The sequence below is a fragment of the Dipodomys ordii genome, unplaced genomic scaffold (assembly GCF_000151885.1).
Source record: "Dipodomys ordii isolate 6190 unplaced genomic scaffold, Dord_2.0 Scaffold23, whole genome shotgun sequence".
NCBI classification, from domain to species: domain Eukaryota; kingdom Metazoa; phylum Chordata; class Mammalia; order Rodentia; family Heteromyidae; genus Dipodomys; species Dipodomys ordii.
The window spans coordinates 12,460,930-12,486,894 of NW_012267239.1; the positions used below are offsets into that span (position 1 = coordinate 12,460,930).

General features: G+C 44.4%; 2 protein-coding genes across 4 annotated transcripts in view; one reads left to right on the forward strand and one right to left on the reverse strand.

Annotated features, from left to right (window-relative positions):
- Emc4 (ER membrane protein complex subunit 4) overlaps positions 1–5,221 on the forward strand; it is a 6,128-nt gene extending 907 nt beyond the window's left edge. Inside the window, exons 2-5 of the mRNA XM_013014310.1 lie at positions 24–171; positions 3,246–3,399; positions 4,110–4,270; positions 4,728–5,221. Of these exons, the coding sequence (XP_012869764.1) occupies positions 24–171; positions 3,246–3,399; positions 4,110–4,270; positions 4,728–4,763 (499 nt within the window). The 3' untranslated portion in view covers positions 4,764–5,221. The remainder of the gene's footprint in view (positions 1–23; positions 172–3,245; positions 3,400–4,109; positions 4,271–4,727) is intronic.
- The window catches only part of Slc12a6 (solute carrier family 12 (potassium/chloride transporter), member 6), a 64,476-nt gene continuing 43,472 nt past the window's right edge, over positions 4,962–25,965 (reverse strand). For all 3 annotated transcript variants that reach the window (XM_013014373.1, XM_013014374.1, XM_013014375.1), the window contains 13 exons: positions 25,415–25,589; positions 25,072–25,190; positions 22,405–22,503; positions 19,562–19,681; positions 16,855–16,959; positions 16,368–16,536; positions 14,168–14,363; positions 12,532–12,701; positions 10,232–10,363; positions 9,636–9,743; positions 9,252–9,436; positions 8,781–8,914; positions 4,962–7,544 (listed from right to left, as the gene is read on the reverse strand). In XM_013014373.1, coding sequence (XP_012869827.1) covers positions 7,453–7,544; positions 8,781–8,914; positions 9,252–9,436; positions 9,636–9,743; positions 10,232–10,363; positions 12,532–12,701; positions 14,168–14,363; positions 16,368–16,536; positions 16,855–16,959; positions 19,562–19,681; positions 22,405–22,503; positions 25,072–25,190; positions 25,415–25,589 — 1,804 coding nt within the window. In that variant the 3' untranslated portion in view covers positions 4,962–7,452. The remainder of the gene's footprint in view (positions 7,545–8,780; positions 8,915–9,251; positions 9,437–9,635; positions 9,744–10,231; positions 10,364–12,531; positions 12,702–14,167; positions 14,364–16,367; positions 16,537–16,854; positions 16,960–19,561; positions 19,682–22,404; positions 22,504–25,071; positions 25,191–25,414; positions 25,590–25,965) is intronic.

Genomic DNA, 25,965 nt, shown 5'->3' on the forward strand with positions numbered 1-25,965 from the left:
CGCGTGCGTCCGCGGCTCCGGAGGCTGCAGCTGGGGTCTCTGGGCTCGGTCTTCAGGGGCCGGAGTGACCGGAGCAGCGGCCAGGGAGACTCACTGTACCCCGTCGGGTACTTGGACAAGCAGGTGCCGGACACCAGCGTGCAGGAGACGGACCGGATCCTGGTGGAGAAGGTACCGCCCGCCCCCCGCCGTCCTGCCCGCGCCGCGCTCCGCAGCCGGCCGTTGCCCTGACTGCTTTGGTCCTCAGTCAGAATGCTTAACAACCGGAGAATAAGGAGATGTCCGGGCCGGACGCTGCACCGCAGCCACTCAGGAGGCTGAGATCTGAGGATCGCGGCTCAAAGCTCGAAGCCAGCCCGGGCCAAAGGCCGTGAGACTCTGATCTCCAATGACCCACCGGAACACTGGAAGTGGCGCTGTGGGTCAGTGGTAGACCGCTCGCGCCCAGGCCCTGAGTTCAGGCCCTCCTCCCCCCCAAAAAAAAAAACCCACAAACCAGTAAGATAAAGTGTGGAAGGAGGTCGAAAATGGTCGGTGGCAACACCTTCCAGTAGAGAATTCACCCTTTTCTGCTTAAATTCCAGGACTCCACACGTGTAATCGGCCAGGATGTACTATGGGGCTTTAATTTACTGCCTTCATTCGTCATCCTGAACGCAGTCACCATCCCAATCTCAGATTGTTTGCAGTGGACTTAAGAACTCATGTGTGCTGTGTATGTATTTATGCCTACATATGTATGCACACAGACACGCAAACACTGAATTCTTTTGAGGTGTAGTTTATGTATACCACGGTCAACTACTAAAGCATGCGTTCTCCACCTTAGCATTGTTGACATTTGGGGCATTGGTTGGGGGCTGGAGGGAGCTATGCTGTGTGTGCCAGTAGCTCTCTTTCCAAGTTGTGACAATAGCAGATGTTGTCTCCCCATGGCACACTGCTTCCAGTTGAGATCCTCTAAACGATCTGGTGAGCTTTAACAGTCAGTATCCTCATGAAACCACTACTGCACCCCTTTCTGCAGTAAAATTCTAAGTGGTCTCAATTCTACCTTGCACCTTTCTTTAATCCAATCTAACATAGCAGTCATCTGAGTCATATTAGTAATCCTAGTTACTAGGAAGTTGAGACTAAGAAGGATCACGGTCTAGGCTGGCCTAGGCAAAAACTCAAGACCCTATCTGAAAAACTTCTAAAGCAAAAAAGGGTTGGAGGTGTGGCTCACGTGGTGAACACCTGACTGGCAAGCTTGAGGGCCTCACTTCCAAGACCAGATAAAAGCAGGCCACATGCCAATCCTAGTTGATCAGGAGTCTGATAATTTTGAGTATCACTGTTTTGAAGCAGGAAAAGTCTGAAATGCTATTTCCAATTAACCACCAAAAAGCCAGAAGTGGACCTGTGACTCAAGTGGTACAGCACTAGCACTGAGTGAAAAATCTCAAGGACAGCGAGCGCCAGGGCCCTGAGTTCCAGCCCCAGGACCAGTAAAAAATAAATAAATAAAACAAACCATAAGTTCCATCGTTCCTACTCAGTTACTCTCAATTATTAGTGAACATTCTCTCATATCAGCCTTCTATTATGACAGTGATTTTATTATCTTGGAAACTGTCAAATATGTATCCCAAGTATCTAGAATGGTGCTTGAAAACTTTGTTTTCATTTCTCTTACTATTGCTTATTCCTATTTGACTTTTGTTTCGTGAAATACATGTGGTTTTTCACATGAAAATGAAGAAGCCATTATAGATCGTTTTATTGTTAAGTATTCTATACTTTTTCATCTTGGCACATTAAGGTACTTAATAAATACACAAATTATCAAACTATTTCAGAAAGATTATAAAATAACTTTATGACCATTCCATTGTATGGATGATTTGTAAGGAACCATATCAAATATAGTTCAACTGTAGCTCCCGTACTTTGCTGTATGGGAGTTTGAACTCAGGGCCTCACTCTCTTGTTAAGCTTTTTCTGCTAAAGGATGTCACTTTACTACTTAAGCCACTCCTCTTCCAGCTTTTTGCTGGCTAATTAGAGATGTCTCAGCTTTATCTCCTTGAGCTAATTTTTTTTTTTTTTTTGGTCAGTCATGAGGCTTGAACTCTGGGCCTGGGTGCTGTCCCTGCTCTTCAGCTCAAGGCTAGTGCTCTACCACTTGAGCCACAGCACCACTTGCGGGTTTCTAGTGGTTTACTGGAGATGAGTCTTGCCCGGGCTCCTCAGATCTCAGCCTCCTTAATAGCTAGGATTACAGGTGTGAGCCACCAGTGCCTGGCATAAGCTAGCTTTAAACCACCAAGATCCTCACATTTCAACACCTGAGCTAACCATGTCTGGCAAATTTGGTATTGTTATCAGTACTTTCCATATGATTTGATTGCTAATTTCCATAGGGGATTTTCTAACTACTCTTGCACCCTATTTTGGCAGTGCTTCTATGTTTGAACTTAGAACCTCAGACTCACTGACCTCACTCCAGGCTGGCACTATGCCACTTTGAGCTACACCTCCACTTCTGGCTTTTGGTGTCTAATTGAAAATAAGAATCTCATGGACTTTCCTGCCAGGCTGGCTTCAAACTTAAAATCTCCAGCCCCTGAATAGCTAGGATTGTAAGTGTGTACAATGTTATGTCAGTTGGATCATCTATTAAAACCTTAAAACCTGTTTTATCTGTTATTGACTGAGGTATACTGTCTTCAACTATGTGGATTTGCCTATTTCTTCAGTTACAAAAGGGGCAGTGATGAGCTGCCTAAGTATAAGAAGAAACGCAGGAAAATCTTTAGCTAAAATCACATGAAAGGAAAAAAAAAGTATCTGAGCCAGGTATAGGTGGCTCAGGGCTATAATCCTAGCTGCTCAGGAGGGAGACCAGGATTGCAGTTTGAAGTCAGACAGAACAAAAAAGTCTGCAGACTCCATGTGTCATAATCTGCAAAAAAGGAGTGGTTCATGGTAATCAGAAGGCCCCAAGTTCAACCCCAGTACCAGCTTCCCCCACTGCTGCCCCCCCCCCCCAAAAGATACCCAGGAAACATCCAGAACAATGCTAACAAGAGAGGGCACTTTTTTCTATAGTAGAAGGGAGAACTCGTGTTGCAGACATGAAGGGAAGGGTATTGGAGTTTGGTCTGCTCACTCAGGAAGGAACTGGGAATTCTGATCATTGGACAGACTTGTGGTAGGTACAGGACGTACCCACCAGCATGTAAATCGTATGTGTGTTTCAGCGCTGCTGGGACATCGCCCTGGGCCCCCTCAAACAGATCCCCATGAACCTCTTCATCATGTACATGGCCGGCAACACCATCTCCATCTTCCCTACCATGATGGTGTGCATGATGGCCTGGCGGCCGGTCCAGGCCCTCATGGCCATTTCAGCCAGTAAGTATGCTTTAGAGTTTTTAATCATCTCTGAAGTAGCTGTACAAAGGAATTTCCACTTAACAAGGGAGGTTTTGAATATAACTTGATCAGTGTCACCCCTCCCCAGCCCTTCCCTCACTCTTAATTTGTAGGGTACACATTGCAGTATCCCCCTCTGCATTTGTCCACCCTTTTCCCCTTGACCCCACTCCACCTCTTCCAAGTACCTACTTCCTGGTGTTTTATTTTGCTGAACTTTGATCAGTAAGTACTGTTTTTTGTTTTTGCCAGTCCTGGGGCTTGAACTCGGGGGCTAGGCACTGTCCCTGAGCTGCTTTTAATCAAGGACAGCACTCTTACCACTTGAGCCACAACACCACTTCTGGCCTTTTCTATCTATGTAGTACTGAGGAATCAAACCCAGGGCTTCATGCTTGCTAGGCAAGTGCTCTACAACTGAGCCAACTTCCCAGTCCCCAGTACTGTTCTTCAATAATAACCTGAATTTTAATAATTGAAGACACAATTTTGGGTATAATTTTTGGTTAGAGGCTTTGCAGGGTACAAGTGTTGGTAGTGGTAAGTAGTGATCCTAATTTTCTCTTCACCTTTGGTGATCCACTTTGCCCTCTTACTGAGAGTCTACCTCTATCAACAAATGGCTGGCTTGATTCACACTGAGGGGAAGAAAGTGACTGGGGTTGTGACAGCTTCTGTTATCTCAACAGCTTTCAAGATGCTAGAGAGTTCAAGTCAGAAGTTTCTTCAGGGTCTGGTTTATCTCATTGGGAACCTGATGGGCTTGGCACTGGCTGTTTACAAGTGCCAGTCCATGGGGCTGTTACCTACACACGCGTCAGATTGGTTAGCCTTCATCGAGCCTCCAGAGGTAAGGCTAAAGAAAAGCTGAATTTGGAGCAACTGTTATACAGAGTGGCTAGCTGCCTCATCTATCGGATGGTAGGAAACTAAAGAGTTGGTATTAGGGTTTGCTTTTTTGTGGGGGTGGGGAGGGCATTCCTACCGCTTCAACTCAGGGCCTGGACACTGTCCCTGACCTTTTGCTCAAAGCTAGCATTCTATCACTTGGGCCACAGCGCCACTTCTGGCTTTTTCTGTGTATGTGGTGCTGAGGAATTGAACCCAGGATCTCATGCATGCTAGTCAAGCACTCTACCACTAAGCCACCTTCCCAGCCCCTAGAATACATTTCTTCAGTAATAAAAGCTAGTAGGAATTTGGAAATTATAAGGCAAACTACAGCTTGCTATTAAAAGTATTAACTACTTGATTCCAGAAGTTATTTTAATATTCATTCATCACTCACTTCCTGTTTCTTCTTTCAGAGAATGGAGTTCAGTGGTGGAGGACTCGTTTTGTGAACTTGAGAAAGAAGCTCCTTGAACCTAAAGTAAATGGACCTTATTTATATCCTGCTCTAGGCCTAGTAGCTCCTAAATGTGCTCACTCTTAAAATAACCACTGACAATACCCAAAATCTCTTTTCCATGGTGAGGAGACAAACGCTAAATGATAATATGACTACAAATACAAAAGAAAATCTTACCACAACCCCTGCCTGAAAATAATGTAGAAAACTTTATTTATGTGTCAGTACAGAGCAAAACAATACAAGCAGAACTATGTAAACAGGAGTGTTTCAATAAATTAAATGCTTTTAAAAAGTTGCACAAATTTCCTTTGAATCTATATTTTACTGCTATTTAACATAAGCTGAAATAATTCTATTGGGGACGCATGTGGGAAAAGTGAGAAACCAATGCTGTATGCAAATTAAACATGATGAAAAGAAAAAACGAGAAAAAAGAGCACGTAAATATGCTTACAGGGTAACTATGACTTCTAAGACCCACAATGAGGAGTATTTAACGCGGGGATGGGGGTGGATGATTGGTGGGATCCCTGGAGCCACAGGAACTGAAGGCAATGGAATCGACAGTGGTGACCTTTCCCGTGCTGGGGGAGGTGCCCCTGTCCAGCAAACCTGTTGTTAAATGCCAGCTTTGAAGACGGCTGTATATGGAAGGCAGGGCCCGTGGTGGTAGAACGTGTATTTCTATAACCTGCCCTGGAAGTCCTCGTATCCAAGAGGCAGGAGAAGATCTTTCTCTTCCCTCTTGAAATATAAATCCCCTTTCCCTAAGGTGCATTCTCTCTCATCAAGTTTTTATATTGCTTTTTATTTGCAGTGATTAAAAGAGACAAGACGCTTTGCAGACAAAACAACCTAAGCAACACATACACACGAAATGCACTAGACAGATCAGTAAATCTGGCCTAATAACCATTTTCCATGTAACAGTGATTTTGTTTTAGGGCCTGAAATAATGGTTTTGCAAATATCCACTAATTCCCTTATTTCTTTAAAAAGATTCTTCGCTCCAACCACAAACAGCCCTTCTGAAATTAACCTTATATTTCACAAATACTGGTCTATATTCTGTATGGAAAAAGTATCTATCAGTTTGGCCAAGGGTACATGTGAACGCTGAACAAGTCCTGGGCAGGCTGACCTTTTGCAGATGCTGGACCTCAGGAGACCTGACCCATTACTGCTGTGCTCACCTATGAATGGAGTGTCGCCTTGGGATCTGTAAACAGTTCCTGAACAAACCATTTTTTGTTCTGAAAGCCATACTGAAGCGTTTTTTCTGTTTCTGGGCCAAATGATCTGTGAGACTTAGTGTCAGCTTTGTTCCTACTCAGTAATCAAAGAGGAATGACACTATTAATAAAGTCCGTTTAAAGCAGCCATATTGTAGGCTCTGATAAGTTTCCTAGGCTGGAAGCCAGATGTTTTGTGATTAATGAAGTAGTAGGCAGAATGCTGAGCTTGGCACATGTAGAGCATTTTGGAAAGGAAAACAAATAGTAGACCACAGCTTGGTAACTGTCAGAATGAAAAATAAAACTGAAAGGGTTGAATGGTCTTACTTCCAGAGTTTAGGCAAGTGGCCTCGAGTCATCTGTGATCATAGCTTTCTCAGTGAGAGAGAAGTTCCTTGTCTGTCACTTTTAAGTGTCTAAGGAGTAGCAATTCAGTAACTTTGGCACTGTAGGAGTATGGCTCTAGAACTTAAAATTCCACTATAGAATTCTCCCTTTAAAGATGGTCCAAAGCTTCAAAGCATTTTAGCCAGTCTTCCTAGTACTTGTTCCTTGATTTTTTTAAAAACCTATGTCAACAAACTAGGCATACAAAGAGGGAAAGGAGAAACTACTGGCCTGTATGCTTCTCAAATTCACCATGTATGTATTGCTTGTGTTACACAGATAACCACAGACTGTATTTCAGTAAATCTTAATAGCTACCCTTTGAATTCCCTTAGTTCAGCCATTTGGAGAGAACCTAAAGAAAACTACCTAAAAAAAAACAAACAACAATTTCCATGATAACAATGCCTGCATTAATACCAAAGAATGGGTCATAAGGGAAACAAATGGCTGGAATTTAGACGGACAGTGTAGATACTTAAACTTGGTATTTCGGGGTACCTTTGAGCCATGTCGTGGATTCTGTACATTACTACCCCAAGAGTCAATTTGAAGAAAACCAGATGTCTTCCATCTTGTCTTGCTATGGTAGGTCACCCCACAAGGACAGTTCTGAGTACTTAGCCATGAGCTCTAGTGAGGTGAAGCTGTCTCTGCCTGCCACCCTGAACCATGACTTCACTGAACCATGACTACTGAGCCTGATCCTTAATAATTGCGGATGTGCTTGCTTTAACTCTTTAGCTAAATTTCTAGCAGCCTTTTTTTTTTCTTTTTAAATCAGTTACTGCCTTCAGCTTTGCTTGTTAATTCTAACTTGCATTCTATTGGTACAGAAATGGCTCTTTTGATGTCGAGGGACTATTTTCTGCTTCTGCTGGGACAGCAGATGGAATGGCAGCCAGAGCACATCTACTTGTACTCTTCTGAGCAAGTACCTGAGGCTCAGCGCAGTGTGCAGAGAGCAGACTCGGGAGTGGGCGTGGTGTGAGCGCGGTCACTTCTGCAGAGGACGAGCCTTCGGGGAGGCGTGGCAAGCAGTGCTCCGGGAGTGGGCTACGAGTAGATGGTGATCACCTCGCTGCCACCGCCTCGCACCAGGAGGACTCGTTCCAGCCCCTCCGTCAGCACCTCCAGGAACTCCATGTCTTCAGAAGTTGTCAAGGAGAAGGGTGCACCATGCAAGCGGCAAACCGGCCATGCTGCTTAATTACATATTCAGAGCAGGAAAGTCCTTTGTTAGTTTCTAAATGTTATTGAACTGAACCAGCTGGATGCCAGCAGCTCCCGCCTATAATCCTAGCTACTCAGGAGGCTGATAGCTGTTTGAAGCCAGCCCAGGAAGGAAACTCCATGACAGTAGTAGGGCAAAGCAATTAAGATCTCATGTCAAAAAACAAAAAATGAGGTTTGGGGTCAAAACCAAGGGATATAAATTTGTCTACCATGCATTAGGCACTGGACTCAACTCCCAGTATCAGAGGGAAAAACAAGCAGCCGAGTTTACCAGACCCAATCATTACAGTTTCTCTGTGTATATATTCCAGTAGTTACATATCCTTTGGTGCTCAAGGAATGAAAACCTTAATAGTCAAATAGTCTATGTAATAGAAAAAGATTTTCTTTTGGTCTTTAAATACCCTTTACTCTATGGTCAGCTAATGCCCTGATTTCCATTCAGTTAATCAGGTCTCCTACTTTCGTTATTCCTGTGAGACAGAAAATTGCAGTATTCTTCTAAGCAAGGGACGGCTGCACAACCTAAGCTAGAGAAATCAGATTTAAGCTCCAGATACTTTGGCTTTAATAGATGGACGTAAGGAATGAACAATGTCTGGAGCTTGTCACTTCCCGCAGTTACCCTTGCCTGGTGATCAAGCCCTATAAAGGCTCTTATTCCAGATTTTTTTCTGAGTCTGAATCTTCAGGCTTCCTGCCAATTTCGTAAGCTGTGTAATTTCCAAAACCAATTTTATGCCTGCTTTAAAAACCTAAGGATCCTTGCCTTGGCTTTATGTCTTCATCAAAAACAAAATATAGCAGAGACTGATTCTTTTCTCATCTAAGAAACAGGCTAGGGCCGGGCGCTGGTGGTTCACGCCTGTCATCCTAGCTACTCAGGATGCTGAGATCTGAGAATCACGGTTCAATGCCAGCCTGGGCAGGAAAGTCTGTGAGATTCTTATCTCCAATAAATCACTAGAAAACCAGAAGTGGCACTGTGGCTTAAGCAGTAGAACACTCGCCTTGAGCTGAAGAGCGCAAGGACAGCGCCCAGGCCCAGAGTTCAAGCCCCACGATCGACAAAAAAAAAAAAAGAAAAAAAGAAACAGACTAGGAAGGTTCTTTTTCCCTGCTAGTAGCTCCACACTCGGGAAGGATACAGTTTTCATCCCCCTCGGGATTTCGGGGTGGGCCTGGCATATTCAACAGAACCAGCTTTGCGTCATGAGACTTGTTGACGATGACCTCATTGAGCTTCACGGCTGTGTGCATCCGTCTCACATTGGAGTGGTCCCTAGACGGGGAGAAAGAGGAAGTTAAGACTGAAAAAAGATCGTCACAGGCTTAGAAGACTTGAGCCAGAGGACAATGGTGAATAAAACAATGTCTTTACAGTGCTCATCACTGGGTTTTCTTTTTCTGTGTTTTCTTGTAAGCATCTCCATGGAGATGAACTGCATGGAGACACAGAAGATGGTTCACTGTATGCAATGTTTAAGTGGGAGCTTATATTCAGTGGTAAGCAAAGCAGATGGCTGGATTTGGAGTGGTCCTCTGGTGTGTTCAGACAGTTGGCATCTGTGTCACTGACTGGAATGTCACGGGGTAAGCTTGTGAGTGGGAAAACTTACGGCCTCATATTAAGTAGGTCCTGGAACCCTTCCATTGACTTGGCCTTTTGCCCCCGGGATGCCATGTACTTGTCTTTTGTCCAAGTCATGTGCACCTTCTCCTGATAGGTTTCTGTCTCTTCATCCTCATCAGAGCCAATGCTGGTCAATCGGAGCATCGAATTCCGGTCTTTCACCAACTGTGCCTGAGCAAGGTGCAACATGGTTATCTTACCTAATTTCCTTTCACGTGTCAACTATTTTGACCCAATATGGGGTTATATTGGGATAAGTAATGAACCAAGAAGGAAATAATTTGCTTTCCTGTGAAAACAACATGGCGTCATTCCCTTCACCGTCCGACTTCTTCAAAACCAGACTCAGATGACTGCAGTCAGATCTTACCTCTCGGTCACGCTCAGTTTTGGAAAGCCGCATGTGCCGGAGCATCTGGGACCTCTGTTCCATCATCAGAGTGCGCTCGTAAGTATAAGCTGATATGTCGCTGTCATGCTGCCACAGGCATCACCCAGTGGGCAAAAGACAGAAGAAGGTAAGCCATAACCTTTAATTTCCACGCAAATCCAACCTAGTATAACCATCTTTACACCCCTGTTTTGTTCAGATTGTTGGGCTACACAAATACATTACTTTGGGAAGGCAGATCAAATTCAGAGGCTCTAGAAAATACATCTCATGTATTTTCTTGAAACACAAAACTAATGATCTAGCCTGTATTTATGTAGTTATGTGTGATTTTAAGTATGAATTAAAAATTAATAAAATGTATTACACAGATAAGAATCTAGCAGAAATGTGAGTACTATGTAAATAATAAAAGTAGCCCAATCACATAATGTATGCACCTGTTTATCTAGACTGTGAAGTTAGGGTTTTGTTGGAATTAGCAGGTTGACCTACACTTGCAGCTGAACTGCCTCCCAACGAGAAGAGGTTCTAGGACGAAAGGGTGAGGTGGCGGGACGGGTCCCGGCTCTTACCATCTCTACCACCTCCACCTCTGCCTCAATGCGCAGGTGATACAGGAAGGTGGCCAGGTCCTTCTTCATCTGGATGCTGTTGTCTTCTAGCTGGGCCACTGTGAAGATTCGAATGCTGCATTTTCGCCACACCTGACACAGTGCCACAGGTATATGGAAAATTACATCAAAAGGCCAGAATGTAAGGGACTGGATTCAAGGAGGCAAAAAAAGGAGGGGGGTGGTAGTGGTAAAGGGGTTTCCTGAAACTTGAGGTATTCCACCCTAGAACCTTGATCTACTAAACAACAAATTAAATGCAGTTCTAAGCAGGTGTTTGGTTGTTTTTTAAATTTCTGATACCTGGGCTTGAACTCAGAGCCTTGCCTCTTTGCTCAGCTTTTTCTGTGAACAGCTGGCACTCTATCACTTGAGTCACATCTCCGTATGTCTTTTTCCTGGCTGAACAGACACAGAATCTCTACGACTATTTGGTGTGGCACAGCTCTAGGTCTTAGTCCTCAGAGCTCAGCCACCTGAGTGGTGCGGGTTATAGACATGAGCCATTGGCATCTGGGCCAGCAGGGTCTCTGTCCCCCCTCCCCAAGGCAACACCTCTCTGCGTAGCCCAGTCTGATCTTTGAACTCTGATCCTCCTGCCGCCGCCTCCACCTGCTAGGATTACAGACATCTGTTATCCATACCTTTCTTTTTAGAAGTTTTTTTTTTGTGCTGGTACTGGGGCTTGAACTCAGGGCCTCGTACTCCTTCCCACTCGACCTGTGATACTACCACTTGAGCCACACCTCCATTTCCAGCTTTTTTGGCTGGTTAGTTGGAGATACGAGTCTCATGGATTATTTTGCTTGGGCTGGATGTGAACTTCAATCCTGAGATCTCAGGCTCTTGAAGTAGCTACAATCATAAATGTGAGCTACTGGTGCCCAGCTTATGGAGTTCTTTCTTTCCTTTTTTTTTTTTCTCAAGTCCTGGGGCTTGAACTCAGGGCCTGAGCACTGTCCCTGAGCTTCTTTTGGTCAAGGCTAGCACTTTACCACTTGAGCCACAGCACCACTTCCTGCTTTTTCTGTTTATGTGGTACTGAGGAATCAAACCCAGGGTTTCATGCATGCTAGACAAGCACCCTGCCACTAAGCCACATTCCCAGCCTGGAGTTCATACATGAAAAAAAAAAAAACAGGCATAAGCGGGCACTGGTAGCTCACACCTGCAATCCTAGCTACTCAAGAGGCTGAGATCTGAGGATCACGGTTCAAAGCCAGCCTGGGCAGTGAAGTCCGTGAGAATCTTATCTCCAATAAACCACTAGAAAACTGCAAGTGGTGCTGTGGCTCAAGTGGTAGAGCACTAGCCTTGAGCTGAAGAGCTGAGGGACAGCGCCCAGGCCCAGAGTTCAAAAAAGAAAAAAAACAAACAGGCATAAGAAAAGATGGCTCCTGTAACACTGTCAAGTTTACAGTTGTCATACAACTCTCAGAACACTCGGAATCTCCAAAGTGACTGCAGTTTTCTGTGCCAGTAAGTTGACCGTGAGCTAGCAGGTCCCACATACTTTGCTCAGGATGGGGGCTGATCACTCCAAAGATCAAGGCAGGATTCCTGGATTGGGACTTTCAGACCCAGCTCCTCATCTCTAGGAGGGTAGAGGGGCTGAGGGTTGAGATGACCACCAGTTAGAAACACAGGGAAAACAGAACTGGGAGGAAGAGCCTTTGCAGTACTCAGCCTTCAACCTTGGGGTACAATACTACCTCCAGGTAGACAGTACCTGAAGTGCACTGAAGACAACCAGCCACAAAGCACTGTAGAACCCTGGCCTGCCTGAGGTGTGTTGGGGGTTTGCCAATGTTGACGTGTCCTCACTTATGACACATTAGGTGGGCACTTCATCCAGACAATAACTGACAACTCCAGGCAGACTACATTTACTATTTTACATTTCAACTTAGTCTTCTCAACGGTCAAACACACACACACACACACACACCCTTAAAGCGTCTTTTGATAGACTGACTTCCGTCTCCTTTTAGAGATATATTCATGAGTTAGTTTTTCCCCAGGTCTCAGATTAGCTACTTAATTAGTCAAATACAAAACAATACAGCAACAACAAACTTCTAATTCCCATCTCTTCAGACATGAAGCCCCACACTATAGCATCAAAAAGGACTGTGTGGAACGGAGGGGAGCGGAGGGGAGGGGAGCGGAGGGGAGGGGAGGGGAGTGGGGTGAAGTGGGGGGGAGGGAAGCGGAGTGGCAGGGAGTGGCGGGGGCTGCCTCCAGAGTGGTCTACTATGCACCTTGTGCTGCCTCAGCAGGAAGGGCAGCAGCATGAGCATGCCCCCGTCATGGACAATCCACCACACGTCGATGTTGCCCTCAGAGAACTGCTCCACATTGCTGGGGAAGAAGGACACGTTTTTGGCCACCAACAGAGCGAGGTGGGCAGCAGTTGTCACTCGAACTGTGCCTAGGGAGGAAAGGAGAGCTGGGATAAGCAGAAGTCTTCAAGCCGGGCTTGCTTCCTTCCAAGCTAGGAAAACAGGGATAACTGCCAGTCCTGGGCTGGGCCTGGGTGCTGTCCCTGAGCTGCTTTTTTCTCAAGGCTAGCACTCTACCACTTGAGCCACAGTGCCACTTCCTGCATTTTTAGTTCATGTGGTACTGAGGAATCGAACCCAGGGCTTCATGCATCTACCAACTAAGACAATTCCAGCCTCTCACTCTCATTTTTTTGAGGAAAGTATCCTCATTAAATAACAAAAATCCCTGAGAAATAAACACATAACTAATCATTCAGCTGAGAAGGTTGGCTTAGGTCACTAGATACACTCTGATTATATCCAAGTTGGCAGTTTTTGTTTTTTGTCAGTTGTGGGGCTTGAACTCCGGGCCCAGGTGCTGTCCCTCAGCTCTTCAGCTCAAAACAAGCGCTCTACCACTTGAGCCACAGCGCCACTTCAGTTTTCTGAGTGGTTTATTGGAGATAAGAGTCTCATGGATGTTCTTTCCAGGGCTGGTTTTCTACTGCAAGCCTCAGATCTCAGCCTCCTGAGTAGCTAGGATGATAGGTATGAGCCACCAGCACCCAGCTAAATTAAGAACCAGTCTTCCCCCGTTTCTACTCCCTAACCCCCCCCCATCAGTCGTGGGGCTTGAACTCTGGGCCTGGGCATTGTCCCTGAGCTCTTTTGTTCAAGGCTAGTGTTCTACCACTTTGAAACACAGCACCACTTCTGGGGTTCTGGTGGTTCACTGGAGATAGAATCTCAGACTTTCCTGCCTGGGCTGGCTTTGAACCATGATTCTCACATATCAACCTCCTGAGTAGCTAGGAATACAGGAAATGAGCCACCAGCTATTTGCAGGTTTTTGATGCTGAAGGACAATCCTTCCAAACCTCAATTTGCAGAATCATAAAACAGGACAGTACTTGACAGTGCTGATAATAAAGAAATGTAAAGCTGGGTAGATAAATCAGGTTATCATCGCTTACAGCAGGTTTTTTTTTTTTTTGGGGGTCCGGTCGTGGGGCCTGAACTCTGGGCCTGGGCGCTGTCCCTCAGCTCTTCAGCTCAAGGCCAGTGCTCTACCACTTGAGCCACAGCGCCACTTCCAGCTTTTTTCTTTTTGCTTATGTGGTGCTGAGGAATCGAACCCAGGGCCTCAGGCATGCAAGGCAAGCACTCTACCACTGAGCCACCTTCCCAGCCCAGCAGGTTGTTTTGTTAAGGTGGCTTTCGGGACTATGCTGTAACAATGGCATAGTCCCTAGGCAGCTAGGCAGAAGGGAGATTTTGGTTTAGTTTTTTTGAGACTGGCAACCGTCCTGCCTTAGCCTCCCCCCGTGCTGGGATTACAGATGTACTCCACACCCCCCAGCTGGCGTGAGAGGGGTTTAACTTCCCCCTACTTAGTAGAGGAAGCGCTGTGTACCAATAAAAGTCTTCCAAGCGCGTGCATCTTCACTCTGACGCCAGCCGTTGGGCCAGCCCATCACCACCGTGTTGTGCTTCATGCCTCCGAGGCCACAGGACTGGATGAGGTGGGAGATGCCCTCTTTGAGCTTGGCAGCAACCACCAGCTGACAGAACCCTTTTACCTTCTCTGCCTCCATTAGGTGCTTAATGGTCTGAAAGAGACAGAAAACTCAGCAGCCAATTACTTCATCCTGGATCTCTTCCCAAACTACGCAGACTATAGCTCTTACAGAAAAGTCTAAAGAGTTAGTTATTCCAGTGAAATGTGCTCAGTATCTGATTTTACATCTGTAGTCAAATGTCTGTGTGTCTACCTTTTCCTCTGTTCCGCATTTTTTCCTTTTTGTTTTCTTTGGGCCACACTGGGGTTTGAACTCGGTGTCACACCTTCCTGCCTGCTAGGTAGATGCTGCCATATCTCTAGCACTTTTTTGCATGAGTTAGAGATCTTACTTTTTACCAGGCTTATTCCTAGATCCCAGTCATCTTATTTCACCTCTACTACCACAGCTGGATGACAGGTGCACAACAAATCCAATTTCTTCAACTAAGATGGGAGTCTCACAAACTTTCTTGCTCTGGCTGGCCTAATATCATAATCCACCTGATTTCAACCTCTCACACAGCTAGAATAATAGGTGTGTCCAACTGGTGGTTGCGTTTCAAGTACTTTCTTTTCTTTTTTTTTGGTCAGTTGTGGGGCTTGAACTCTGGACCTGGGCGCTGTCCCTCAGCTCTTCAGCTCAAGGCCAGCGCTCTACCAGTTGAGCCACAGTGCCACTTCCAGTTTTCTGAGTGGTTTATTGGGGATAAGAGTCTCACGGATGTTCCTGCCCAGCCTGGCTTTGAACCTCGATCCTCAGATCTCAGCCTCCTGAGGAGTTAGGATTATAGTTGCAATCTCCGGCACCTGGCTGCATTTCAAGTACTACCTACCTAATCTGACCTTGAATTGGAGAGGCCATCGTGCCTGGCTTTCTTCCTTTTAACAAACCAGAATTTAAGAACAGGCATCTCCACCAAGTGGATACTGACAGAGTTCTTTTACAGTGAGGTGCTATTGTGAACTTGATAAGTACTTCCTTTGTCCACCAACTACACCTTGACTTACCCTTCAGAAATTAACCTGATTATTCAGTTCACCTTTAATGTTTTCTCAGGGAAGGTTTCCCTTCTGCATCCCCCATCCTTATAACCTTTCTGATATTTTAATGGGGTGACTGACAAGTCCTGTATTTGACTTACTACAACCTTACTTATTCAAGCGGATTTAGAGCTAATATCTCATCCACTTTTACAGAAAAGGGGCTGGAACAGTGGTGTGGAGATGGAGATGGTATGATTTTTCCAAAGGCACAGGTTAGGTCATGGTGTGACGGGGACAGGGGTGAACCTGGACTCAAGAGGAGGGAAAAACTTTATTTGCAACTTTGTGCTTCTTATGTTAATTTCCTCAACTTTCTAATGTTTGTCTTTGTTTCTAATATTTAGGGTTTGCAAAGTGTTCCAAAATGAAACCCAGGAAATTTTTTAAATGCAGTTGAAATTTTCTCCAAAGTTTGATCATGTGCAATAAATACTGATTATAAACTACTTCCTCCCAGAAAAAAAATTTCTCGTCCAGAGGTGGGAAATAGCAAATGAATCTTGCTCACAGAACCATGTAAGTTAGTAAAGAGTAAGAAAAATTGTTCCTTACCACTACGGGGACAAGGTCTAAGAACCTTCGTCATGGCTGTAAGGCTAGGTTTACTTACATGACTTCTCTCATTGTTCAGATTAATGTGTGCAGGCTAACTGAAATTAACACTTAGCTGTGAAAAACACCTTACAGGTTAGTAAAGCTTTAGGTGAGTAGAAAGAATACATGTTTGTTTTTTCTGGCTCTTTTTATTATTTGGCAGAATAGGACTGTTCAAGTCACCATGGAGTCAGGTGTGGTGTACTCTCAAGGGGCCAAGATGGGAGGACTGTTAGTTCATTTGCCAGCCTGGGCTATGGGGGAGACCCCATCTAAGAAAAAAAGTCATCAGCACTAAGCAGGAACAGTTCTAGATCACAGAGGAAAGGATAAACTGAGAAGTCTGAGTCTTCCTTGTTAGGGCCACAAGCTGTAAGCTAAGTTCCACTAAGTCAGTGTGTCTGGACTTGCTGACCTGCTCAGCAGCCAAAGCTTCACCATAGTTCTCCAGGAAGTTCCCCACGATGACAGAGCCCACAATAGTGAGACCCTTTCCTGCTTTAAGCTGTGAGGCAAAGGTGAGGAGACGAGGATGCTTGACATGTAAGTCTTCATCCAGTTTCAGTAACACGAGCAGCTGAGGCCTAAAAACACAATTCAGGAGAGCCATATGAAATATACAGTCTGGCTGGAGGAAGAGAACAGAGCCAGCCCCTATAGCATGAGGTCCCTGATTACTGCCAGTTCTCCCCACTGCTACCTCAAACCCATCAGTCTTCAAGAGGAACGGTGAGATCACAAATCACGGTGAGATCACAAATCACTCGAAGGAGGATTTGGAATAATTTGAAAGTGTCCATCACGCCTATCCCTTGAGCCACTTGAGTTCCTTACTTTATAGTCAGTAAAGCTCATCTGTGGTGATAACTGTGGGCTAAGCATGTTCACTGTGGTTTCTTTACCTCCAGTTTTTGGTGTGTGGAGGTCCCTCCTCCAGCCGAAGCAAAGCAAACCGGGCTGCACTGAGGGACAGCCCACGGATGCCATCACCCCACTCCTTCTCAGCTCTACGAGAAAACAGAACAGAGAAGGCAGACTTCATGTCCTTAGAACCTTAAGTAACATACGCACAAGATTCAATAACTCATGTTACTCAATTTATTAGGACAACAAACCCAGTTATGGGGTTTACAAATAAAGAACCCGCTGTGAGTAGGCAAACACCACCCTCACCAGTGCTGTACTATACAAATACTTCAGAATGAAGGCTGGAAGCCAGGTGCTGGTGGCTCATGCCTGTAATCTACTCAGGAGGCCGAGATTGGAGGGTTGAGGTTCACAGCCAGCTTGATCAGGAAAGTCCACGAGATTCTCATCTCCAATTAACAAAAAGCAGAAATAGAGCTGTTGCTCAAAGTGGTAGAGAGCTAGGCTTGAGTTCTAAAGCTCAAGTACGGAGCCTAGGCTATGAGTTCAAGCCCCAGAGCTGACACAAAAGCAAAAGCCAAAACAGAATGAAAGCTGGAGGGTCTCTCACTCAGTCCTGGGTCTCTATTCAAAACTAACAATGTTGCTGGACATTGGTGGCTCAGGCCTGTAATCCTAGCTTCTCAGGAGGCTGAGATCTGGAGATTGCGCGGTTCAAAGCCAGCCCAAGCAGGCAAGTCCATGAGACTCTTATCTCCAATTAACCACCAGAAAATTGGAAGTGGTGCTGTGGCTCAAATGGTACAGCGCACTACTCAAATGTGCACTGGCCTTGAGCTAAAGAGCTGAGGGACAATGCCAGAGTTCAAGCCCCACAACCGACCAAAAATCCCCCAAAAACCAACATTGTAAAATAGCAATTTGGATTAGGGAATTGTTCTATACCCAGGACTTAAAACGATTTTGAAAACAATAGGAAAAAAAATAACAGAATCTCATGAATCAAAATGATATTTACTCATCATTTTTGAAAGTTATTATAAATTCTAGTTGATACAAAGTTATTCTAATAACTAATTCTAATTAGTATTCTTACTTTCATCTGAGACAATCTTCAGTGATGAGATTAATAAAGACATTTGTGTGTGCCAGTACCAAGGCTTGAACTCAGGGCTTCTGAGCGTACACTCAGCTAACTTTTGCTGATGGCTGTTGCTCTACAACTTGAGCCATCTTCTAGTCTAGCATTTTTGGTGGTTAACTGGATACCAATTTCTGCTTGCTTCAAACCAAGATCCTCAGATCTCAGCCTACTGAGTAGGTAGTATTACAGGTACAAGCCACTGGTACCCAGCTAGTAATATTTGTGTATATCATTGTCACATGGATATTTACTTTTAGTTATTTTTCATTGATCCACTCATACTTTCTTTTTTTGGTCAGTTGTGGGGCTTGAACTCTGGGCCTGGGTGCTGTCCCTCAGCTCTTCAGTTCAAGGTGAGCACTTTACCTCTTTAGCCACAACACCATTTCCAGTTTTCTGGTGGTTTATTGGAGATAACAGTCTCACGGACTTTCCTGCCTGGGCTGGCTTTGAACCATGATCCTCAGATCTCAGCCTCCTGAATAGCTAGGATCACAGGTGTGAGGCACCAGCACCCAGCTCCACTCATACTTTCTCAACAGCTTCCCTTGGTGACAAAAAAGTCTATCTGTAACATAGTCAAGAGAATAAATGCTGGCAAATGAGTGGGTCTTTTATGCTTTTTTGGGGGGGTCAGTTGTAGGTCTTGAACTCAGGGTGTGGGTGCGATCCCTGAGCTTTAAAAAAAATTACAGGCTCACACCTGTAATCCTAGCTACTCAGGAGGCTGAGATCGAAGGATTGCGGTTCAAAGCCAGATGGGGCAGGAAAGGCCATGGAAACTCTTATCTCCAATAAACTATCAGAAAAACGGAAATGGCGCTGTGGCTCAAGTGGTAGAGTGCTAGCCTTGAGCTGAAGAGCTCAAGGACAGTGCTCAGGCCAAGTTCAAGCCCCACGATCAATAACAACAACAACAACCAAAAATTTATAATGTCAGTCCTGGGGCTTGAACTTGGGGCCTAGGTGTTGTCCCTGATCTTCTTCTGCTCAAGGCTAGTGCTCTACCATTTGAGCCACAGCGCCACTTCTGACCTTTTCTGAGTAGTTTATTGTAGTCTGTAAGACTTTCCTGCCCATGTAGGCTTTGAACTGTGATCTTCCGATATCAGCTTCCTGAGTAGCTAGGATTATAGGCATGAGCCACCAGCGCACAGCCTTCGATGCAATTTTTATTGAGCTGCTCTAACTAAACTAGCAATTCTGTTTCTTTGACAGTATTGGGAATTACATTCGAGGCCTCACACTTGCTAGGCAGGAGCCCTTCTACTTCCTGCCGTCAGTTTCTTTTTGCACTGTTGCTTTATGCCTGGGCTTGGATCCCTCCACTTGTATCTCCCTGTCAGTGGGGTGCCTCCTGGACAGCTGAGATTACAGGGATCAACTATGGTATCCAGACCCTGGCTAAACCCGAGTCCCTTGAATGCTTGTTTTTTTTTTTTGGCCTACATTGGCTTCCAACCATAGTCCCCTGATCTCTGCCTCCTAAGTATTCTGTCTTCTGAGTGCTACCATTTACAGGCATGTACTACTATCATACCCTATCAAACCAGGCATTCATAGAGACTTTAGAAGCCAGCAGTCACGTCTGCACTCACCCTTGGTACTCAATGTACTTGTAGATCATACCAGCGATTACCATTGCTACGATAGCATAATACCAGGAAGAAATGAACATCAGAGCCAGACAGATACTCATGCCCATGAAAGAGAGGGTCCTAAAATTTAAAAACAAAACATAAAAGTTACTTTTTTTTTTTTTGCCGGTTGTGGGGCCTGAACTCTGGGCCTGGGCACTGTCCCTCAGCTCTTCAGCTCAAGGCTAGCGCTCTACCACTTGAGCCACACCGCCACTTGTGGCTTTTTCTGCATATGTGGTGCTGAGGAATCGAACCCAGGGCCTCATGCATGCAAGGCAAGCCACTCTACCACTGAGCCACCTTCCCAGCCCCATAAAGGTTACTTTCTAAGAATCAAAAAAGAAGCCTATGCTATGAGTGCTTCTTAAAACCGTCTGGGGGACTACTGTTTATGTAAGATAAAAATAAATGAAAATTATTTATAAGAAAAAATATCACTTGCCTTAATACTGTGATAAAAAATAAAAAAATAATTATAAGATTATTATTATTATCCCATGTTTTAGTACTTCCCCTTGTCCTTGGCTTTGTGACGCTGTACCTCAAACCCAGGGCCCTGAACATGCCAGACAGGCATTCCATCACTGAGCTACTGTGCTACCATCCCACATGATAATGGTCTCTAAATGTTCATTCTCAATTTCTTTTTTTTTTGTGTCAGTAATGGGGCTTGAACTCTGGGCCTGAGCGCTGTCCCTCAGCTCTTCAGCTCAAGGTGAGTGCTCTACCCCTTGAACCACAGCAACACTTCCGGTTTTCTAGTGGTTTATTGGAGATAACAGTCTCACAGACTTTCCTGCCCAGGCTGGCTTTGAACCGTGATCCTCAGATCTCAACCTCCTGAGTAGCTAGGATTACAGGCGTGAGTCACCAGCGCCCGGCTTCTCATTCTCAATTTCTGTGGTTGCCTTATTCTAGAGTGACAACATACAGTTAGCAGATTTGTACTGGGCCTGCAGCTGTTTACAAGATGCTTCCCACTGCTGTAAACAAAATGAACAGGGCCTCTACAAAAGTCTGTAGTTGTAAGCACAATTAATTTGAAAGGTAGGAAATGAACATACAGCCATATCTATGATTATAATTTCTTTTTTTTTTTTTTGTGGGTCCTGAGGCTTGAACTCAGGGCTCTGTCCCTGAACCTGGATGTGCTCAAGGCTAGCACTCTACCACTTGAGTCACAGCACCACTTCTGGCTTTTTCTGTTTATGTGGTACTGAGGGAGGAATCAAACCCAATGCTTCATTGGTGCTAGGCATACACTACCACTGAGCCACATTTCCCACACATGGAATCTTAATTTTCTATATAAATATTCCTACAAATTTACCATAATCATGTAGCATATTGAGAAAAATGTGCCATAGAAATAGAAATTAATAAGACAGTAATCAAGAGCTTGTTTTGATCAAATAAATTAGAGAGACAGTTACATTTATTGCTTTTTTTTTCCAGTCCTGCCGCTTGAACTCAGGGCCCAAGCACTGTCCCTAAGCCTCTTTTGCTCAAGCTAGCACTCTATTATTTCAGCCACAGCGCCACTTCTGGCTCTTTCTTTTATGTGATACTGAGGAATTGACCCCAGGGCTTTATGCATGCTAGCTAGGCAAGCACTCTACCACTAAGCCACATTCCCAGCTCTACTGAATTCTTCTGTGTGTAGAATGAACTTTCTATGTGATAAAACTCTGAAATGTGAATAGGAGATTAAATCTCATAAATAATAAAAGAAAAAAATAATAAGAGCAAAATAGCAACACAAACATGTTCATCATGAACTTTTAAGTAAAGCTCAACTTATAAAGAGGTTAAAAGGTTATAGATGTATATTTTTGCTATACAGATAAAGAGTACATCATTGCACACAACTGATATGTGAAGCCAGGAAAGTATCAAGAGAATTGCAGCAGCAGGTTCATATATGACAGGAACAAATAATTCTTAGCTTACAAGAGGAGATGAGAAGCAGCATTTCATGGAGAATTTTGCTATCCACTATACTAATAAGCAGTTTACATTTACCTGTCTCCTTTTACAAATGAGTGAAGTAAAATTTTATATGTTGAAGGGTACAAAGCTTGGAAGCAGTTGGATTAAGGTATAGTTTGGGTCACCTGACTCAATAGGCCATAAATTTTGTGTGTGTGTGTGCACGCGTGTGCATGGGTGCATGCATGCGTCTGTGTGTGTGTGTGCGCGTGCATGTGTGCATGTGTTAAGACTTGAACTCAGGACCTTGGACTCTTGCTTGGCTTTTTTGCTAGCACTTGAGCCACACCTCTACTTCCAGCATTTTGCTGGCTAATGGAAGATGAAAGTCTCTTAGAATTGTTTGCCTGGCTGTCTTCAAACTACAATCGTCAGAGCTCAATCTCCTGAACAGCTAGGATCTTAGGCATGAGAGTCACTGATGCCTGGCCCATCGGACACATTAACTTATGAAGTAAATTCTCACAGGAAGTGAGTATAAAAATGAAACAGATGAGAATATGACAGTAAAAATAAAATGGGATGAAACCTAATGCTTAGCTAAGAGGAAAATGGGAAAATAGTCTGCAAAAGGATTTTTTTACCTTGAATGAGGCAGGCTAGAAATACCTGTTTTGTAGTTTTGATTTTTATTGTTAGTGAGTACAAGTTATTACAAAACGATATAGGAGAAAATTAGAAAAGATGTAGAGTCAAGTGATAATGAATATTGAAATAGGTGAGAATAGTTAGTCAAAGAACCTTAGTTTTCAAGCTAAATGATGGGAAGAAAAGAAGAACAAAGGGAAAAAAGGAGTAAAGAGCAAACTTACCAGTGGTAGTAGCGGAATCGGGGTCTCCAGTTGGGTGTTCGAAGTAATGTTTGCAAGGCACACGCCAAGTTCACAAAGAGGTAACACATGAGAAAAAACCTAGTGGGGTAAGAAGGGTAAGAGCAGGGATTGATTTGTAAGGTGTTTATTTGAGAGCTAGTTTAAATAACTGATTTGTAAGGTGTTTATGTGAGGGTTACTTTACATAACTGAAGACACTGCTGTACTGAAGCTATTTCTAGATCATTAACCCTTGATTAAATAAAAAAATCAAGCTGGGTGCTGGTGGCTAGCTAATCAGAAGGCTAATATCTGAGGACTGCAGTGAAAAGCCAGCCTATGCAAGAAATTCCCCAAGAATCTTACCTCCAATTAAGCACTAAAATGACAGAATTGGAGTTGTGTCTCAAGTGGTAGAGTACTAGCCTTGGACAAAATTTCAGGGACAATGCCTAGGCCTTGAATTCAAGCTGCAGGGCTGGCACAAAAAAGCAAACAAACAAAAAATCCCAGAAACCAAGAAACTGCTTTCTGTCAATAGCAAAACCATTCTTCACTGGCTGTTCATAAAAACCCAGGTTTCCTCTTCCTCACTTTTTTTCTTTTTTTTTTTTTGGTTAGTCGTGGGGCTTGAACTCTGGGCCTGGGCGTTGTCCCTCAGCTCTTCGATGGCTTATCAGAGATAAGAGTTTGACAGACTTTCCTGCTCCGGATGGCTTTGAACCGTGATCCTCAGATCTCAACCTCCTGGGTAGCTAGGATTATAGGTGTGAGCCATGGTGCCAATCTCTTCCTCACTCTTGTTCCAAATTAATCTATCAATTCCTATTGATTATACTTTTAAATATCTGTATACTTTTTCTCTTCCTTTATGTTTCAACTATGTTTGACTCTCACTTCTTTTTACTTTTTTGTCAGGGGACTTGAACTCAGGGTCTGGGCACTGTCCCTGAGCTGCTTTTTGTTCAAGGCTAGCACCCTACCACTCGAATCACAGCGCCACTTTTGGCTTTTTCTGTTTATGTGGTACCGAGGAGTCGAACCCAGGGCTTCCTGTGTGCTAGGCAAGCACTCTACCACTAAGCCAAATTCACAGCCCAAACTGCTTTTCAATGAGCATTTCCGGCTCAGTTTTATCCTGTTTCCATTCCTCCTTCCTTCTTTTCCAGTCTACTGACTCTCCAATGATACACTCTCCAACACACTCAAGCCACGCTGCCTTCAGTTTTTTTGGTACATTCCTCAATTCTTCTTTTTTTTTTTTTTTTGCCAGTCTTGGGGCTTGAACTCAGGGCCTGGGCTGTCGGTCCTTGAGCCTCTCTGTGCTCAAGGCTAGGGTTCTACTGCTTGAGCTACAGCGCCACTGCTGGCTTTTTCTGAGTAGTTTATGGTAGATAAGTCTCACAGACTTTCCTGCCTGGGCTGGCTTTGAACCGCAATCCTCAGATCTCAGCCTCCTGAATAGCTAGGATTATAGGCCTCTTGAGCCACCAGCACCCAGCTTCCTCATTCCTGTATACACATTCCCAGCTTGGAATATGTTTATCAGTGCTTCTTTTTTCTTTTTTGTCCATCATGGGGCTTGAACTCAGGGCCTGGGTGCTGTTTCTGAGGTTCACTGCTCAAAGCTAGTGTTCTACCACTTTAAGCCATAGCTCCACTTCAGGTTTCCTGGTGATTAATTGTAGATAAGAGTTTCTCAGCCTTTTGTCCCTGAACCACAATCCTCAGATCTCAGCCTCCAGAGTAGCTAGGATTACAGGCGTGAGCCACCAGCATTCGGCTTCTGCCTTTTTTTTCTAAGCAGTCATCCTTCAAAGTACAAGTGACACTTTCTAAAAAAAGAGAAAAAAAAGTTGTGCTAAGCTGGGTGCCAGTGTAATTCATGCCTGTAATACTAGCTACATCAGAAAGCTGAGATTGTGAGGATCTTGGTTCCAGGACAGCCCCAGAGGACCAGACCCTACCTCAACAGAAAAAGCTGGCATGAGGGCATGCACCTGTTATTCTAGCTATGAGAAGCACAAATAGGAAAATTGGCTTCCATGTCAGTGTGGGTAAAAAGCAAAAACTTATCTCAAAAATAACAAGAGCAAAAAAGGATGGAGGTGTGGCTAAATGGTAGAGCACTTGCCCATCAAGTGCTGAAAAACCCTGAATTCAAACCCCAATACTAAAAAAGTAGCAACAAAGAAATGGTATTCTGCTCAGATTCTTTGCCTTAGTGCACCTACAGTGCCTGGTGTTCACACATCACATCGTACAGGCACCATTGGTTTCTCCAGCTATCATCACTTCCCTAATACTGTGCATTATCTGTCTTTATATTCCCAGAATCATGGAGGTAACAAGTTACCAACAAATCATGGGTGAATGAATAAAAGCTAACTGTATAGCAAAGCTACAAACAACTGCCAATCAGAAATGAAGGCCAGGGGGGTGTACTTGCCTAGCAAGTAAGTCTCTGGAGAAAAGTGGGGGAGGGGAAGGAACTTTTGAAATTGTATAGGTAGGGAAAAACTGTAATAATTTATAGAAGTTAACCTTACATAACAGTTCTTGAGAATATTCAGCTGAAGTTGAACCTGTGTTCGGTCAACTCTCATGATCACTGTTATGTGACTACACACTAAACAAACATAATCCAAGGAAATAAGTGGCTCTTACATGGAAAGAATTGGGGCCACAAGGTCCAAAGAGGCAATGAGGATCCCCAGCTCTGCAATGGCTGCAGTTAGAAGTAAGGCCCAGGTGGGCTCCCCATTGGCTTTGCTGTGACCAAACACCTGCACACAGGAGAGAAGGGTTCAGGCACAGGACCTAGAAAATGTGCCCTGGTTCCTTTGGCCTACAGTGTCTTAACAAGTTATCTTTTCAACATCTTCACAGCAACCACGTATAAACTCCTAGTAGGAATCTGGAAGTCTGGTACAAAACCCCCACATTCTGTATTTATCTACTAACAGCAGAGCCTGGGGAGAAGGAGGAGACAAAGGAGGGAGCTGCTTACTCTCAGAAATGGTATGATGTTGTCCTTGGCAATCGCCTGCAGGAGCCTTGGTGCACCTGTGAGGCTCTGAAGTCCAGCCCCACATGTTGAAAAGAAGGAGCCAATAACAATCACCCATGGGGACGGCCAAGATAAGGTACCGACCACTAAATTACCTTTCACAGCATCCCCAAATCTGAGAAAGAAAGAAACAAGAAATTTTATTATGTAGATAATGTAGATTGAAAGACTAGGGGGATGTCCACCAAGCTTTTCTATTTATAATTTTTACAGAATCAAAATTGAGATAGACATTCATGCTGAGAAATGCAAAGGAAGATGTCTCTGATCAAAAAACATTTAGAGTGAGGCACGGTGGGAAATACCTATAATCCTAGAACTCTGGAGGTTGAGGCAGAAGGATTCTGGGTTTTACGGCATCCTAGGCTTTCATAGGAAGATCAGTCACCCACTCAATAAATAAGTAATTAATATAAATAAACAAAGAGGATGGGGCTGGAAAGGTGGCTCAGTGGCAAAGCGCTTGCCTTGCATGCCTGAGGCCCTGGGTT